The sequence below is a fragment of the Amphiura filiformis genome, chromosome 18 (genome assembly GCF_039555335.1).
Source record: "Amphiura filiformis chromosome 18, Afil_fr2py, whole genome shotgun sequence".
In the NCBI taxonomy this organism is placed as follows: domain Eukaryota; kingdom Metazoa; phylum Echinodermata; class Ophiuroidea; order Amphilepidida; family Amphiuridae; genus Amphiura; species Amphiura filiformis.
In genome coordinates, this window is record NC_092645.1 from 20,826,498 (window position 1) to 20,846,598 (window position 20,101).

The following is a 20,101-nucleotide window of genomic DNA, read 5'->3' on the forward strand; positions in this document are numbered from 1 at the left end:
TTACATGACATTTATATAACCGACATTTTACCAATTATACCTAAACCAAAACCTAAACCAAAACAAAAGGTATATTATGGTCTGGCGCTGAATTGTCGATCAACGAAAAGGTTAGAATGACGACATGGGAGAGTCGTTGACGGCTGAGTCGTAGGTCTTGTAAAGATTGTAGCATATATAGTCTCCCTCCTCCATTTAGAGAAGGTTCTTCCCACCGGATATGCATGGATAGCCTTTTTTGCACTCTGAAAAACAAATTGTGTTCTCTGTCGAGCACTAAGTACATGTATTTTCATGATTTGATTGCTCTCTGTATTCTGGTAGTAATGCCTGTCTTGGCTCAGGTGTGGAATAACATTTTAATGCTATTACTGTTAACATGATGATGACGATAATGATGATGATAATGATGATGATAATATTGATGGTGATGGTAGTGATGATGTGATGGCGATGGGGTTGACGATGATTACGATGATGATGGTGATGATGATAAAGATGATGATGATGAGGAGGAGGAAGATCATTGTTATCAATAACAACAACAAGAAGACAATAAGAATAGCGACGTAGTTTAATAGGCCAATCAAATTAAGGAAAATCAGGACTTAATCCACCACTAATTGCAACAGAAACCATTTGATCACCATTCTTTTCAGAAGAGTACAATAAGCAGTTATGTTTATCCCTGTATATCCTAAACATAGACAGATATATCATAGTTGGAACCAGCAGCCAATAGCTGCATTTTTAGCTCGAATTTAAGACCTTATTAGTTGAAATTGTTCAAGAAATAAAGACACACAGATACAAAAAGCCCAGGAAGATGCCAATAAAAAATTTACAGTTTGCACCATTGCATACCCTATTGATTTGTACACAAAGCGTTCGCGAACAGAGAACAAGCGCTGCGCTTCCATTGATTAGCACATTAAAGGTCGAATCCAACGAAAAGTGTACACGGCATGTTCAGGGCCATAACTTAAAAGTATTAATCAATTGGCATTTATTTTTGTATTGTGTTTATTCGCCTTGATCATACGCTTCGAGCCATATATAATAAGACCCCCTTCTGTGAAAAACTTAGACACAGAGACCCCAAAAGATGCTATTTTTACCCATTTTTTCAAAATATTTCTTAAAGTATTTTTAAAAACATCTAAATCAGTTATGAAAAGAAGTCATTGGATTGAATCTAAATTGATTTCCTGAAAGGCGTGTATTCAACGATATTTGTACATAATTATGAGTTTTTTGTGATCATTTTTTGAGTGGTATTTTTTTACATTACCTACGAATACAATTTTCATAGCACTAGATATATCTTTAAAAATGGAAATCACTAATAAATGCGCAATTGATACAAGCTTTGATATGTCCAATACTGAAATGCATTGCATTCGGGCATCTTTATTATTGTGTTTAACTGCCAGAAATTCTAAATGGCACAAAGGTAGGTTTGGTAAAAAATATGCATTACCTCCGAATACATGTTAAAAGCTGTGTCATTTCCACAAAGTGAGAGAATAGTAAACAATAGTTAAGCATTAGGTGCAGGGTAATGCACTCTTTATTTCTACCAAGTTTCAATAGCCTGCGTTTAAATATTTCTGAGATGTCAACAATAAAAGCAAGTATTCGTAGGTAAATTTCGGTAACCGAATGTTACCTACGAATACAATTTTTATCATGACAGTATTGTGAAACACCGCCATTCATGCCAATGCCCATATTGGTACATAACGAAGGCCTGTATGTTTGCTATCAAATCATATGTCAATGAAAGTTGCGAATTCACATACATGCCCACCATGCAAAAGTGAATACGGCTTAATTGTTGAAAAATATGTACTGAAATAGACGACGGTCTGCTCATTTGAAAGAAAAATCAGATTCAAAGAAGATTAGAAGGGGATAAATACTTGGATTTGTCAACTGTCATGTGTGCTTCATTTTAAATGTTTACCGACCTTCTGGTGTCTGAGTAATTTGTGTCCAAATTTATTTATTCGAAGGTAACTTTTGACGTTTTCGCTAAGGTTACCAACGAATACCATGGAAAAAACTACTGTTCTCATTGTCTCATGATCTAGACAACATAATGATGGACCCTGGTATAAAGCTAATTGTAGTTGCCCTCAAACGAAAGGCCACAAGACGTAACTGACTCCAAGATGGACTTCACAAGTCTGCAATAACGGTTTTAAGCGAGTTGTGTGCAATTAAGCAAATTAAAGTCACTTTAGTGCCTTTGTTTCTTACTTCAATACTCTTTCAACCGCTGTGAACCGACATTATTAATACATGATAGGGTCTAAAGTATCAATAAACGCACATAAAGAAAATGATACATTCAAAGTGCTTTATAAAATGAAGTTTTGATTGGGATATCCACCAAAAGTCTAATTCTTACCTACAAATACTGAAATGTTACTTACAAATACAGCATAATACATGACATGTGTAATGAAGTGTCGCTACCAATGGAAATTAATTGTCAAAAACTTCAAGCGGTACCCCAGGACACTATTATTACCCATATACGGATTCATTCAACAATTATTTATTATGTAAAATTGCTGATTAACTACTTGTATATCAAAATGAAGTGGTCAAAATCTTGCTAAAAGCATCAAAAAAAATTTGATCTAAGGTAATAGCATTTATTCATTTGGACGTACCATCTGAAAGAGATCTAAAACTACCATTTTATTAATTCATTACCATAATAGCAAACTTTAAACCTCTAAACTCAATATAGATATTGTTAAATCGCTCATGTTACCTACGAATACCCGGGTTTGTTCACCTTTTCATTGTATAAAGCGTTAGGTGTATGCTTATAATTCCTAATATTCTTGAAAACATATATCCTACTCGTTCTTATACAATGTTTAAATTGATTCATACTCATTTGATAAATAAAATACAGAAACTGACCTAAACTTCATTTTCAAAAATAAACTAGCATAAATTGACTAAGATCATATTGATCGCGTTATAAAAATAAAAACAAATATTTTCTGGTTGAGCTAGCATTTTCCTGACACCCTGTGGTCTACATTATCCCTAGACACTGAAATAAAGAAATGCCTCACACCAATTTTGGACACTTATCAGTCATTCAGAAAGAACGCATAATTTATTCATGCAATGCTTTGAGAAAATTCATTGGAATCAGCCAACTAATATTTATTGATTTATGGTCAACTTTTTCGCTCAGAGTAATTACCCGACCGAGCCTCCCAAACAATTACTTCGAAAGCCAGTTGCGCATATAAACCAAAAGTTCCCGTAACAGGGAATGCACTATCTAACGATAGAGAAAATATAAAGACTCGATTTAACAATGGATAGAATATAAAGACTGCATCTAACGATGACAATATAAAAAGCCGCGGACTTACATATATCAAAAGAAATTAAATGGCTGACCCTTTCTCATTTTCATATTATATTCATATTTAGATTACATGGTGGGCATCAGCATAAACCAACGCCAAATCTTCTAGTAGGCAAATACCCACGAAGATTGGAAAGACAAAATAGAATTTATTAATGTAATATATGTATAATTATGTACATTAAATTGATCATTTTAGAAAATGATCCAAAAACTATCCCAGGTTCCTTGACACACATCGCCATGCTTTGAAAGCTTATGATATCGTATGCACCACTAGGTTATGATGCCTACTCTAAATGCAATAGGACAGCCTACCCTAGAATTCAACGCGATAACTAGCCGGCTGCGCAACCTCATAAAAACTTGATCACAATATTTCCTTTTTACTTATATTTTGTTGAACAAGAAAAATCTGAGGGCATAGTACTTGGCCCCTGTCTAGCTACCCCATGCCAACCTGGTGTTGATTCCTTCCTTCCCGCTATACACAACATTCATCAACCAAAATACCGCCCAAGATTGAAATGGCATAAATTTTAACACTTTTACTTATGCTTCTGTAGAAGAAGCAACTTAACCACACTATTTTACAACGATATTTGAAAATTTATAACTGCGCCACAGCATAAAACGTGTTGCTGAATTAGACCTGAACCTGAAATGATCTACTCACGCACTCTCACCCTTAGTCATACTATTCCGCAGTATATTCTAACCCGAGGGCTCTCAACCAATTATGTTTTCCTTTCTCCTTCTGACTCAAAATGGCACAAATTAAAATCAATTTCACTAATGCTTCTGAGGCAGAAGCAAACTTCACCACACTATTTCACTGAGAATAAATATTACAGCTGCGCAACAGAATAGAACATGTTGCTGAGATAGAAACTGAAGCTGAAGTGAACTACTCACACACGTACACTCATATAGTCATACTATTATGCAACACAAAGAACCGTGACATCCAACATGTTCTGATTTCATTTCATTCTTAATTACATTTTGACTTAATAAAGATGAAACCTTCATGTGATTTGTCTCACTCTTGCGATACTCGTTTTCGACGTCCTGTCCTCTATTTTGATCAATTTTAATCAGATCAACCTTGACATAAAGGGAGTGGAGGGTGGGAAAAAATTTTACGTCCGATTCCGAATGCTTGACTGATATAGAATGAAAACCGGTACACATGTACCTAACGGCAACCAGGCGAAGCCTTGCCCGCGAAACTATCACGTGACTTCCTTACGGAAGGCTATTTCCGCCACCGGGAAAATAGTGAAACGTGACTTCACTACGGAAGGCAATTTCAGTCGCGAGATAATATTATGTTTCATTAGACGAGCTAATTAAACTGCATTATCCCTAGACACTGAAATAAAGAAATGCCTCACACCAATTTTGGACACTTATCAGTCATTCAGAAAGAACGCATAATTTATTCATGCAATGCTTTGAGAAAATTCATTGGAATCAGCCAACTAATATTTATTGATTTATGGTCAACTTTTTCGCTCAGAGTAATTACCCGACCGAGCCTCCCAAACAATTACTTCGAAAGCCAGTTGCGCATATAAACCAAAAGTTCCCGTAACAGGGAATGCACTATCTAACGATAGAGAAAATATAAAGACTCGATTTAACAATGGATAGAATAATAAAGACTGCATCTAACGATGACAATATAAAAAGCCGCGGACTTACATATATCAAAAGAAATTAAATGGCTGACCCCTTTCTCATTTTCATATTATATTCATATTTAGATTACATGGTGGGCATCAGCATAAACCAACGCCAAATCTTCTAGTAGGCAAATACCCACGAAGATTGGAAAGACAAAATAGAATTTATTAATGTAATATATGTATAATTATGTACATTAAATTGATCATTTTAGAAAAATGATCCAAAAACTGCCAACCAAGTTCCGTAGACAAGTCAAGGAACTTGCCTGACTCCCTCTGATTGCAGTTTATGTTTTACATGACATCTACCCTTCCGCCGAGCTTTGCGGTGAAATGTTTGGAATAACAAAAAGTCTGACGGGCAATAAATACTCCTACAATGTACTACTATCTTTTGGGTAGATTTACGTATGAGAAAAACCCAATGCCAAACAAAACAAACAAACCCAATGATTATTAGCCTGCTTTAATATTGGCGTTATTTGAATTTTCATCCCTCAAGGCCCACATGTGATGTTCAAATGTAGGCCCTATATGCCACTGTCGACTTCCCAAGTTTTGACAAATGCACCTACATGTTTTATGCCCACTTAGGTGAATTTCCTTTTGTCTCTGGGTGTATCAACTAGGTGAACCTATTTAACATTGTGACATACATACACCGTAAAAGAGAATACTGTAATTTGACTACTGGAGAACTAATAATAATAATAATAATAATAATAAAAATGATAATAATTTCTTTTATAGTGCAATCACATCAAAAGAACTCAAAGCGCTTTACAAAACATGGTATTAAAACCACATACATTGTAAAAAATGAGAACAATATTTGAGAAAACAATTTTTAGAAAATACAAAGAGTTCGAGCAAATATATTAAAACTAGTTTAAAAAGACAAACAATATATTGCACATCGTAAGCCTAAAAGGACACGATTGATCAAGATGCAATTAACTGTGAAATATATATACATTATAAAACACGCAAAATAGTAAACAATGCACACTGTACATATTGCACAACGTAAATGCAACAGTAATTTCGATCCAAAAAGCAAGAACCCATGCAATATGCATTATGCAAAAATTTAATTTGTCTTCATTTAATAGATACAATTTAAAACCACAACTTTGTCTTATCAACTTGCGGTGAAAATTTCTGTTCTTTGTTTGATAGGTACAATAAGAGCATAATTTACCATAACTGGATAATAAGGATGAATTCTGGACTTAATTTAATAGCTCCAACTCAGGAAACTATTTACCTTCCATTTGTCATGTTTGTTGCGTAATAATCGCTCTACTACATTTAGCCATTAACTATATATAATATTTTACTATGAATTTTATGCTGCCCTCTAAGTAAATACCCAAGTCTATATATAATAGCCCTTTTTGATAGTTACCATTAAGAAAGACCTGTAATACTATAAATTTGTTTAACTTAATGATCGTGAAGAGATCTGGTCTTCGTTTGATAGATACGCCTACAGGTAAGAAAATATGTGCCTTAAATTTGTTAAATTTCCCAAAAGGTAAACCTAATTCATCTTTTTGTTTTATTTATCTGAACCAAGTCAATAATATATAAATAATAACGAAACATTTATGAAGCGCTAAAACAGATGTCGTTAAGCGCTTTACCAAGCATGCCCTAAATACAAAATTATGCAACAAATTACAAGTACATCAAACATGATATAGCAATTTACAAAGCATAGGCCTTAAATACAAAATTATATATCAAATATCATAAACTATAGCAAGCATCAAACATGATTATGATATAGCGATTTACAACGCATAGGTCTTTTCAAAACAACATCAATCTACAGTAAGCATGATAAGCACATCAAAACTATAATCGTCATAAAATCAATGTACATTATGACATAGAGTTAAAAAAAAACCACCGGCGATTTCGATAAAAGCAGAAGAAACATCCGTGGGCCCGTCACAAAGAAACCACATTGCACGCTTATTGTTAAAAAATGAATGCGATAAAGAAGGGGAGAGGTTGCTAGTACATCACCCTTATGGATACACAGATCCAGAAATACATAAATGACAAGGCATCAAAAGGCAAGGCATCAATATTTGCGCACACTAACGTCTGATTTGATTAGTAATATTTCAATCCCATCTGATTTCTGCTATAACGCTTGTCGCTATTTGCCCAACTAGCCAAAGTCAAGTTGTCCGATGTGGAATGCCCTTGTTTGTACAAATATATCAAAGATAATTTATGCAATAACATATTTGGTTAGCTGCTACCGAGATAAAACTCGCTAATTTCAACTACTTGCTTTCGGATCAGTTCAGCGATTTATGTATGAACTTTTATTAATTGAATGATCCATTGATGACACCCAAGATTATTCTTTCATTCCATCAAACAGTATCCTTACTGTGCTTCCTGAATTGTTTAACCTGGATAGATTGCCAAAGAATTGTATAAGCTCCTTCCACTGATACCAAATATTAAAAGTGTTGACCTTTCCATCAAGCTGTGAACCGATATTCCTCAATTCCTCACTGCCTACCCATCCATAGACATGTTAGAATTCAGTTCCATAATTGCTGATGCTATTTTTACTCGCACGAAGCACTGTATAATATGTTAATATTCGAGATGCAACACTACTCAATTTGAGGGAAACACTGTATTTTAATGAAGATGTAGATCCTTTGTCTCTTTGTCTGCACTAAATGTAGTTAGCCGTTGTAGGCCCATAATTTTCCCCATATAGAAGTTCCCGTTCTTTCGTCTATCGTTCTTCCTTCTATCCCCATCTCGTAAAATCCATACGACCTGCAATTAAAAACAGAAGCAAAGGGAAGCAAATTCTGTCTGCAAAGCCTACACTAAATACTGTATGTCATATACATGTCTGTATATTATATTAGCCTCGTATATATTCTACACTCCAACTCCTTCATTAATTTATTCTAGTTGATGCCAAACTATCCAAAATATCCCTGCTTGAGTTGAAATTTCATTTATGAAAACCTATATATACCAATGGCCGCCAATCGCGTCAAATGCACAATTAAAATGGCCTTTTTCTTTGACGACAATATTCAAGTTATCATTATTACTGTTATTATTTTTTATTTTGTTTGCTTGTTACGATTCGTTTCGTCAAAATGGAACACGGAACACTATCCAATTCGACCATTACGTGTCCAGTGCACATATCCTTGCGTTAAAAATTGACAATAACTTTCCCTCATAGGCCTATGGCCATTTTATACCAAGAGAGATTTTTCCAATTCAGAACCAACAACAACAACAACAACAAAAAATTGAACCGAATTTTACTAATAAATGTAACTTTTAATTTATTTAACCAGAACAAAAACAATTTTCCTTCTTCCCGGTTTATGATGTGTTATAGAAATGGCCACCTGCTTGATTCATCGATCTTTAGCATTCATGAGTACCAATAATTGTATTACTTTCTGATGGGACATACACGCATCTATTCAATTCTCTTGTTACTTCAATGAACATGGTGAATAGAACTGAATCAACTGATGACCATTATGGTCATCTATGATAGAGGTCGCGCGTCCCTGAAGTCATGAATAGATTACGCAGGGTTGCCAAACCCGCGATTTGGGCGCCCAATTGGGCGATTTTCAACTTCAGTCCGCGACAAAGAAAGTGCTCACGCAATCTGATTACGTAGGCCTATTTGGATTGTTCTAAGAACATTAACCCAGATTTTCTACCCATGGCCCCTAGCTGAAATACAGCAAGATAACGTTAGATTGACATGTAAACCTGTATTTTAGAAGTAGGTATCCGTATCTGGAGCTATTCTCCATGGCTAATTTCTAAAGATGGGCTAGAACCCAGTTATTCACTGCTAATAAAACTGATTAACGGCAAGGTTTGACAAATTGTTGAAAACAAATATCTCACCGATTTATCCCCTGTTCTGCCCGTTGAAGCCGAATACAGAAATTGTGTTAGCCATCGGTCGTTGCCATTACATGTATGTTCAAGCATAAGCAACCCCGGAATATCAGCACACACTCTTGATTATCGTCATACAGCGAATTGCACTCGTAACGCCTGACTACCTCAGTATACTTGTATTATCGAGTAATTTACACAAAACTATGCAGACAACATCTTGATTTAATATCTGTTGCCGTCACAGTTTATTCCATGTGAAGAAAGCTGTATTGTATAAGCTTGCTGATTTAATTCGGCCTCTTCGTTGTACAATAGACATGATACATAGAGAGAAAAAATTTTACGTCCGATTCCGAATGCTTGACTGATATAGAATGAAAACCGGTACACATGTACCTAACGGCAACCCGGGCGAAGCCTTGCCCGCGAAACTATCACGTGACTTCCTTACGGAAGGCTATTTCCGCCACCGGGAAAATAGTGAAACGTGACTTCACTACGGAAGGCAATTTCAGTCGCGAGATAATATTATGTTTCATTAGACGAGCTAATTAAACTGCATTACACGAAAAAAGCGTTAAAGGGAATATTCCATTTGTTTTAGGTTGATTAGTATTGCGATAGTGAAAGCATCCTAGTGGTATTCGTAGGTAACATTGGGTTTTGATATCACATTTACTATCACACATCCTGGATTTATTTTTCAAGATTAGTAATGGCACTTTTGGTTCCTATAAGGCCAACATGTCATCAATCAATGGGCAAAAGGAAAAAATTGTGGAGACATTTTTATTTCGGACTTTTATTTTTGGCCCGTGGACACTTTTGGTTGGATTCGACCTATTAAAACTAGCGTCGTGCTTTCATTGGTTATAACATAGTGCAACTTTTAGTATCGTTTCTTTATTAGGTTTTAGATCATTGTTTCTTTAATTCTCAAACAATTTCAACAAATAAGGTATTAAATCAGAGATATTTGTCTTTATTAAAAAAAAAAGCATCAGCACACTTTACATGTTGTCGCTGACCACTACGGCCCATATATACGAGCATGCACGGGTGAAGACAACTGGTACCTTAATTCTTTGGCTTACTGTATATTAAAGAAAATATTAAAAGTCCCCAAAAGTCCAAGTAGTGGAACAACGCCTAATTTGCATAAATCCAAAATGGCCGCTTATGCAGGAGGTAAAATTTCAAAGTTGCCCAAATCTTTGTTAACAACCACACCAATGTCTTGCTTTAATCATAAGGATACCAAAAAAATTAATAGTTTGAACAGCCTCCGACATACAGTTTTTGAGTTACAGGCAAAAAGGTCAAATTTCAAATTTTGGGTCAACAGTCGTTTACAATGGAAATATGCTCCAATTTTAATCAAACTGGTCTCAAATTGTTCCTTTGGCAAATATAATTCAAAATGAGAAAAGTTGCATTGTTTTGGATGTTTTGTTAAAGAGGTAACATCACAATCAATGTCTATTACGGCTCTATGAATTTGATCTTCATTACCATGTTACCAAGGTAACCACATGAGATATAGCAAAGTATATTTTTTATTAAATGCTTTTGCAAGCGAAAAAAATGAGACAATTTTTTTATCAAAATCGGAGAATTTTTCAACTGTAGAGTCTAAATTTTGACATTTGACCTTTCCTATATAACTCAAGAAATATACATCGGAGATAGGTCAAACTATACTTTTCTGAATCCTTATGACGAGACGAATAACTAGCGCAGTGGTTTTCAGTTTCGGACTGGCAGAGTGTTTTTTAGATTATGACTAGCGCTGTGTCGGAGGAGTGTTTTCCAGATTCGGACTAGCACAGTGGTTTTCCATTTCGGACTGGCGCAGTGTTTTTCATTTTCGGACTAGCGCCGTGTCGGACTGGCAGAGTATATTGTAGATTTGGACTAGCGGCGTGTCGGACTGGTGCAGTGTATTTCAGATTCGGACTAGCGCAGTGGTTTTCAGTTTCGGACTAGCGCAGAGTTTTTCATTTTCGGAGTAGAGGCGTGTCGGACTGGCAGAGTGTATTTTAGATTTGTCGGACTAGCAGCGTGTCGGACTAACGCCCTGTACAGTGCATGGAACCGAGCTTGATGGAGCATGGAGGGTCATGGATTGAGTGTAGGCTTATCAAAAGGGACTCCCTCACGCTCATGTGTAATGGTATGATGGGAGTTCAGTACTGAAATTTATACTATAGGCCTATACTATAATAAAATAATAGGCAACGGTTTGTATGTGACGGTATGATGGGAAGTGACTGAAAAGAACAAAAAACGTATGGGGACACGTCCCCCCTGTTGTTTACATCCATGATGTATTGTATGTAGGGTTTAGCAGGCCTATAATCATGGTGGGAGTAGGCCCAATTTTAGGCTTTGGATTTTAGTCAGAGATTTACCTAACCCAAGTGCAGGTCAAACTGCCAACTGCCAAGGGCTATTAAAGGACTAGCCCCGGGCCTAGCCCTAGACTAGTCATGCTAGTATCGTGTACTCAGTCATGCACTACACATAATTTTGCGACATACAATGTAGATTTGACACGGGTTCTGTTTTGTATTTTAATTGAGGTCAAACTCATGAACTTACCATTTATATGTTGATATCAAGATGAACAGAAACAAATAATCCATTCTACTTTCTAGTCATGCATGCATGCTATTTCCCGGGGCTAGTCATGTAGTTCATGAATTGTGGTAGCAATTTGTTTGTACGTATAAATCGTAATTGTAAACCGGCACGGATCTCACTGTTTAGTGTTTACATGTATGGTCACTGATGTCCTGAGTTTGCAATATTGAAATTGTTATTGAAATCAGTTCCTTCCGAGTTCAAGATAAAAGTAACATGATTATACTGAAATGTAAGTTATAAACATTCTTCCTGTTGTCCAGCGTGTATGAACTATTATTATGATGTCGACACGATGATTGCGGCCTAGTCGAGCATATAAATTTGTAAACATCCGGCCAGGCCTGGCTAGGCCTGCATGCCAGTCGGTCTGTGGATCCACGGAAAATCCAGTTTCGTGGGCATACATCAGAATTCAGATGCTGACTCGCCGCGTATTAAACGGCACAAAAATACCTCCAATTTTGCACAAAACAATTCATGATGTCAAATTATCACATCCAAAGTATCGCCATGAACGTCAGCTTCAACTTCTCCAGCCAAAGTTTTTGCATTAATAATCAGGTTTTATGTAATCATGAAATTAAACCTTGTTTGATGTGTATTCCGATTGCCACAGCATACCGGTTGTCCGGCTTGTCTTTCTTGGCTTGCTCACGAAAAAAATCTTGTGTCATGAATATTAATTAGAGAAGTTATGTATCATCTCTTTCACAAGCCCTTACTGGCCATACAACAAGTATTACGATAAGCTGCTGATGAGGCTACAACCTATAATTAAAGTTTGCGTCTGACGTCATGACAAAGGCGCGCCGTGGTTGGTTGCTGACCTGCGCAGTAATTTGTGTATATTCAAAATGGCCGAAAATGCAGGGCGCAAATATAAAATTTGGACTAATATGGATAAAAAAATTAAAAATGCTCAGATTTTAATCAAAGTGGTCTCAAATTGTTCTGCTTGGAACACCATTTAAGCAAAGAATATTTTTTACTCTATCACAAATAGCTAAAGGTAACACGATTCGATGGGCTTTGATTTTTTTTGCCCTAATATACCGGCAACAAAACACATATGATATGACAAACTATTCTTGATACCACTTCTGAATTTTTTACCCATGTGGACAATGATTGAAACGAAAATTTGACATTTGACATTTGTGCCAATAATTCAAGAACTGTATATCGGCGATCGGTCAAACTATATACACCAATCCGACTAGGCCATTGCCACAGCATACCGGTTGTCCAGCTTGTCTTTCTTGTCTTGCTCACGAAAAAAATCTTGTGTCATGAATATATTAATTAGATAAGTTATGTATCATCTCTTTCACAAGCCCTTACAAGTATTACGACAAGCTGATGATGAGGCTACAACCTATAATTAAAGACCGAATTATAAAAGACTAGTTTGCGTCTGACGTCATGACAAAGGCGCGCCGTGATTGGTTGCTGACCTGCGCAGTATGGCATTTTTGGTCTTGTTGACAGGACGTCATACGCAAACTAGTCTTTTTAATTCGGTCTTCAATTATACAATGTATGAGCTTGAGAATATTCTAATGCATAATTCATGTACTTGAAAGACCCACGCCAGTGGCGCCACTTGCTAGGTGTTAATTTATTGCACATGCAAAGGAAGCGTGATTACCTTTTTAAACATTCAATTTAGGGAAATGGCCATAGGCGAATTTATGTATGGCGCAGAGAAGTGGGGACTTGCTACCCCTCTCAATATTGGGCGGAAATTAGAGTACTTGTCAGAATATAAATTTGTCACGCATATAGGACAATCGGCCTACATGCCGCGCAATAGTGCGGCGTTTTAGGTGTCAATTCAAAAACATACTGCCTCTTGGAGGCAGAAAAACAACAAATCACTGCTGCCTTATATTGGGATCATAGTATATAGTTTGGCCCATTTTTCTGTTTCAACACATTTATGTGGTGACCTCAATGCAAGGGCCGACTAAGAGTTAAGTGTGTAATATTCATAACCAATAGATAGCTTACCTCACTTTGTAGATGGCAAATCATTTTGTCATAGGTTTGCATTGCTAATAGAAAAGTGTATTTGGTATTTTGTGTGGACAATGATTGAAACGAAAATTTGACATTTGCCATTTGTGCCAATAATTCAAGAACTGTATATCGGCGATCGGTCAAACTATACACCAATCCGACTAGGCCATTGCTGCAGTATCCCCGACGTAAAACTGCGGTGTCCCAAGGTCGGGGGTTCCATCAATTACTTGTTAGTGTGGTATACGATCATGAATTGATTGAACAAATTACATCTATATACAAGACATCCGGTCATCGCAACCGGTGTGACAGGTGCACTTCACCTGCATAATTATTCCTATGTTGTCCATGAATCTTTTGCTTTATGTCTAGGCTACTATATACATCATAATTTGTATGTTGTCAACGAAATTCAGCATCATGACTTGCATGCATGCAGGCATGGATAGTGCAAATCCTCAACCTGACATGTCAATTAGTATATGTGATGTTGATATGATTCAAAACATGATGGTCATTTCAAGGTCATCAGAGGTCAACTAAAGGTCAAACTAGTTTATTAGATAAATTATTATTAAACATAGTACCGACATTATTCACGATGTTGACAATTTTGTCTATAGTAATGTCAAGGATATCAGAGGTCAATTCAAGGTCACGGCTAGACTTCGTGGCCTTATAAGGCTGCAACATATCTAGTTTCCTTTTCCGTTCAAAAACCACATCAAGCGTTAGGGTTGATTGTTTTATTGAAGAAAAAGTTATGCTTAATTGCTTATTTATTTTGTCTGGTATTCTTACAGATCACTGGTAGTAAAAAAGCCGCCACAACCAATTGGCAAAATATGTCACGTATTTCCGTCCGTTCATGAACATACAAATAAAACTTTTCCAAATCAAGATACCAAATGGACCGAGAATCATTTTCGGAACGGGACACCTATTTCTCTTCGGAGCAAATTATGCAAGGGAACTCATCGAAACGATAACAATCGAAGCCCAGCCACAACGAATTCATCCTCCCAATCATATGAGAATAGTGGGAACGGAGACGATGGTGGATATGATTTAATGAGTAATGAAACCTATAACAATGGATCCTACTTTAGAGAACAGATCAGTGATAAAGTACTCAATTTAGATTTTAATCCCGCAGTTGATATTAACAGTAATGCAACGGGTACATGTAACCCTAAAACCAGCATTGTTTTTATCAAAACTCATAAAACAGGCAGCAGTACCGCGGTATCTATATTCCAGCGTTTTGGTCATCATAGGAACTTGCTTTTTGCGCTCCCAAGACGTAATCATGTTTTTCAAAAGCAGCTCTTTTCGCGCAGGTTTATCCAACCATGGCCTGTGGAATTCGCCAAAAGTCATCCATATTATGACATGCTTGTTAACCACGCAATTTACTATCGTCCAGAGCTGGATAGAACTGTTCCTAATGCTAGCTACGTGACAATACTTCGAGACCCGGTATCGCAATTAGAGTCTGCGTTTGGTTATTTTGAGATGGCTAAAGGTATGCATTTATCCAAAGAGCGGAATGCATTTGAGATATTTATTAACAATCCGTTGCATTATTATACCACAAAAAAATATAACATGAAGTCGGGAAGTAAAAATGGTCAGCTTTTTGATTTGGGATTTGATGCAAAATTATTTAATGATACAGATGCCATTCGTGCTAAAATAGACGCAATTGACATCGAATTTGATTTGGTTATGATAACAGAATATTTCGACGAATCATTGATACTGCTTAAGAACCGTTTATGTTGGAGTTTTGATGACATTCTATACATATCCAAAGGAATTCGAAGTCAAAGTCACCGATATAATATTTCTGATGAAATGAAGAATAAAATTCGCCGCTGGAATGCAGGTGACGTTTTACTTTACAACCATTTCAATGAAACTTTTTGGCGTAAAGTCAAGGAATATGGTTCAGTTTTTCAGGTTGATTTAGAAAAATTTAGACGTCTGAAAATTAAAGTATCTGATAAATGTATAGACGCAGATAAACTTGATAATAGTGACAGACGGGTAACTAGATACAAGTTGAATCCAAAACATTTGGAAAAGTACTGCGAAGATTTGTTATGCCGAGATGTACCTTATACTAAATTACTAAAACAGAAAATGAAAATTGTCAGCACTCAAACCAAAACAAAACAAAAAGGAAACACAACAACAGCAAGCACAAATAAGTAAAAAGACAAATAAACTAGAACACTTACACTTAAACTTAGATTTGATGGGTTAAAATGATAGGTTTAAGCCTTTTAGTTCCCCATATCCATTCTTGATCCAAAACTTGTATGTACTTGAATGTTCTCTTGATGATTCTCAGACTCGGCATGGCCTTTTTGGCAGCCTTTGTACACTGCATTGATGCTTTGCAGTCATCTGTGATGTAAACACCCAGATCCTTCTCCTCTTTGGCCACCACAATTTCATCATCTCCAAGGACATAGGATCTATCAGGGTTGTCGTTTCCCAGGTGTATGCATTTACATTTTGATGCATTGAAACGAAGGAGCCATGTATCTGACCAGTCCTTGAGTTGGTTGAGATCATCCTGTATAGCATCACTTCCTTCAGAGCTGTCTTTCTTGACCCTGTTGTACAGCTTGGTGTCGTCAGCAAACATGTTAGTTGTTGACGTAACTACCTCTGGTAAATCATTGACGTACAATAATTGCGGTACGCCACTCATGACATCGGCCCAGTTTGACAATTCTTTTCTCACTCCAACCTGTTGTTTCCTATACTGAAGGAAATCCTTGATCCAGTCTAAGATCTTGCCAGAAATCCCATAAGCTCTCAGTTTGGAGATAAGCTGTAAATATATTGGAAACATCTTGTTTTGTATATTGACTAGATTTATATCAGTCGGTAATGTTACTTATATGAGAAGTAAACGTGTTTAAAATGCCTAGGTATACAGTTTCGACATTGACTACGATATCCGTGCACATTAATCTATTATCTATTACTCCGCCTAAGAACATGCCCTATTTCCCTTAGCAATGGGCATGAATTCGTGAATTTTTGATGGGTTATTCATACTCACAGATGAATATTCATGACCATAATCATGGGTAACTCATGGCCATTAATCGTGGTCAATGTCAAATGCTCTCTCTACTTCCATGCCCGTGATTTTCTTATTCCAGGGCGTAAATTATAATTTTTATGGATTCAAAAATCACCCCATAATTTCATATTTTGCCATGTTCATGGTATGTGCATGATTTGCATAGCAACCAGTAGTGAATTTTGGAAACGCCCATGATTTTTTGCTTGCGGACCGATGGTTTAACCAAGGGGTTACACTAAATTCACGGCCGCTCTATTAGCAACGCGACGCTAACCTATGACAGATCCCGCTGGTTTCCGAGACAAAAAATGAGGCCAGCCAAAGTTTTTGCATTAATAATCAGGTTTTATGTAATCATGAAATTAAATCTTGTTTGATGTGTATTCCGATTGCCACAGCATACCGGTTGTCCGTCTTGTCTTTCTTGGCTTGCTCACGAAAAAAATCTTGTGTCATGAATATTAATTAGAGAAGTTATGTATCATCTCTTTCACACGCCCTTACTGGCCATACAACAAGTATTACGATAAGCTGCTGATGAGGCTACAACCTATAATTAAAGACCGAATTAAAAAGACTAGTTTGCGTCTGACGTCATGACAAAGGCGCGCCGTGGTTGGTTGCTGACCTGCGCAGTAATTTGTGTATATTCAAAATGGCCGAAAATGCAGGGCGCAAATATAAAATTTGGACTAATATGGATAAAAAAAATTAAAAATGCTCAGATTTTAATCAAAGTGGTCTCAAATTGTTCTGCTTGGAACAACATTTAAGCAAAGAATAGTTTTTACTCTATCACAAATAGCTAAAGGTAACACGATTCGATGGGCTTTGATTTTTTTTTGCCCTAATATACCGGCAACAAAACACATATGATATGACAAACTATTCTTGATACCACTTTGATCAAAATCAGAGCATTTCTGAATTTTTTACCCATGTGGACAATGATTGAAACGAAAATTTGACATTTGACATTTGTGCCAATAATTCAAGAACTGTATATCGGCGATCGGTCAAACTATATACACCAATCCGACTAGGCCATTGCCACAGCATATCGGTTGTCCAGCTTGTCTTTCTTGTCTTGCTCACGAAAAAAATCTTGTGTCATGAATATTAATTAGATAAGTTATGTATCATCTCTTTCACAAGCCCTTACTTACCATACAACAAGTATTACGACAAGCTGCTGATGAGGCTACAACCTATAATTAAAGACCGAATTATAAAAGACTAGTTTGCGTCTGACGTCATGACAAAGGCGCGCTGTGATTGGTTGCTGACCTGCGCAGTATGGCATTTTTGGTCTTGTTGCAGGACGTCATACGCAAACTAGTCTTTTTAATTCGGTCTTCAATTATACAATGTATGAGCTTGAGAATATTCTAATGCATAATTCATGTACTTGAAAGACCCACGCCAGTGGCGCCACTTGCTAGGTGTTTCTAGAATCCCTATAGAATAAGATTAATTTTAATGCTAATTTATTGCACATGCAAAGGAAGCGTGATTACCTTTTTAAACATTCAATTTAGGGAAATGGCGATAGGCGAATTTATGTATGGCGCAGAGAAGTGGGGACTTGCTACCGCTCTCAATATTGGGCGGAAATTAGAGTACTTGTCAGAATATAAATTTGTCACGCATATAGGACAATCGGCCTACATGCCGCGCAATAGTGCGGCGTTTTAGGTGTCAATTCAAAAACATACTGCCTCTTGGAGGCAGAAAAACAACAAATCACTGCTGCCTTATATTGGGATCATAGTATATAGTTTGGCCCATTTTCCTGTTTCAACACATTTATGTGGTGACCTCAATGCAAGGGCCGACTAAGAGTTAAGTGTGTAATATTCATAACCAATAGATAGCTTACCTCACTTTGTAGATGGCAAACCATTTTGTCATAGGTTTGCATTGCTAATAGAAAAAAAGTGTATTTGGTGTCATCCTTCTGTCAGAAATTGAACTCATAGAGCTCAAAGGGTCACGGTTCGATACCCTCCTGAACAATATATCCAAAAGGACATAAGGGAAAATGGTAAATTGTGTATATTCAAAATGGCCGAAAATGCAGGGCGCTAATATATAATATAAAATTTGGACTAATATGGATAAAAAAAAATTAAAAATGCTCAGATTTTAATCCAAGTGGTCTCAAATTGTTCTGCTTGGAACAACATTTTAAGCAAAGAATAGTTTGCTCAATCACAAATAGCTAAAGGTAAAACGATTCGATGGGCTTTGACCCTTTTTGCCCTAATATACCAGTAACAAAACACCTAAGATATAACAAACTATTCTTGATACCACTTTGATCAAAATCAGAGCATTTTTGACCTTTTTTACCCATGTGGACAATGATTGAAACGAAAATTTGACATTTGACATTTGTGCCAATAATTCAAGAACTGTATATCGGCGATCGGACAAACTATACACCAATCCGACTAGGCCATTGCTGCAGTATCCCCGACGTAAAACTGCGGTGTCCCAAGGTCGGGGGTTCCATCAATTACTTGTTAGTGTGCTATACGATCATGAATTGATTGAACAAATTACATCTCCCGCATTGGTACAATTATGGTTCCGTCAATAGAGGGCCAAATACAGTAAACGCTTCCCGGATTGGTGTATATTTTTTTCTGAATCCCAATCATTAGCGGAATACAATGATTTGTTCAACCCCTGTTCGCCCAATTTTGACATTGAGCCCTGCATTAGCGGCAATTTTGGACATATGCAAATTACCATGTTTGCCCCGTGTCTCTTTTTTGTCCTGTTTAGATATTTATATATGTTGTTCAGGAGGGTGTTTAGAGTCACTGACAGGCAAAAACAACGGTGTCCCAATTTTGTCTAGGTGCACCTATTATTTTACTTAAATTGACTCGTTTATATGGACCCATCATATGTGTATATATTGTGATGTACCCTGAATAATTTAATTTACATGAGTGATGACATTTTGGGGGAATTCCCCTCTCAAATTGAGCAAAACAAGTTGAATCATTTCTAATTTTGGATTATATGGGAATACCCCTAGAGAATGTAAAGTAAAGATGATGTCACGGGATTCCCCTCAGGAAGTGATGTAATGAGAAAGGTTAATGCTATAATTAAGGCTTGGGAATTTCCACATTTGGCTATTAATATTTGGGATTTCCCCCTGCTTGATATATAAGAAAACGTAAACACAATTATTGTCACAGTTGATAGTGTTGATCTGGGCTAGCTAGCTAATATGCTTACAGTCCAATTCCTTCAAAGAAAGGAAATTGCAAACCAGAAATATTTTGTGTA

At 36.5% G+C, this 20,101-nt stretch overlaps 2 protein-coding genes across 2 annotated transcripts in view; one reads left to right on the forward strand and one right to left on the reverse strand.

The window, feature by feature from the left end:
- Nucleotides 1-16,691, forward strand: part of LOC140139022 (uncharacterized) — a 41,507-nt gene extending 24,816 nt beyond the window's left edge. Inside the window, exon 4 of the mRNA XM_072160804.1 lies at nt 14,493-16,691. Coding sequence (XP_072016905.1) covers nt 14,493-15,906 — 1,414 coding nt within the window. The 3' untranslated portion in view covers nt 15,907-16,691. The remainder of the gene's footprint in view (nt 1-14,492) is intronic.
- Nucleotides 15,941-16,555, reverse strand: LOC140139023 (uncharacterized). Its single transcript, XM_072160805.1, has one exon. The coding sequence runs from the start codon at nt 16,553-16,555 to the stop codon at nt 15,941-15,943; it is 615 nt and encodes a 204-aa protein (XP_072016906.1).
- Nucleotides 16,692-20,101: the final 3,410 nt, after the last annotated feature.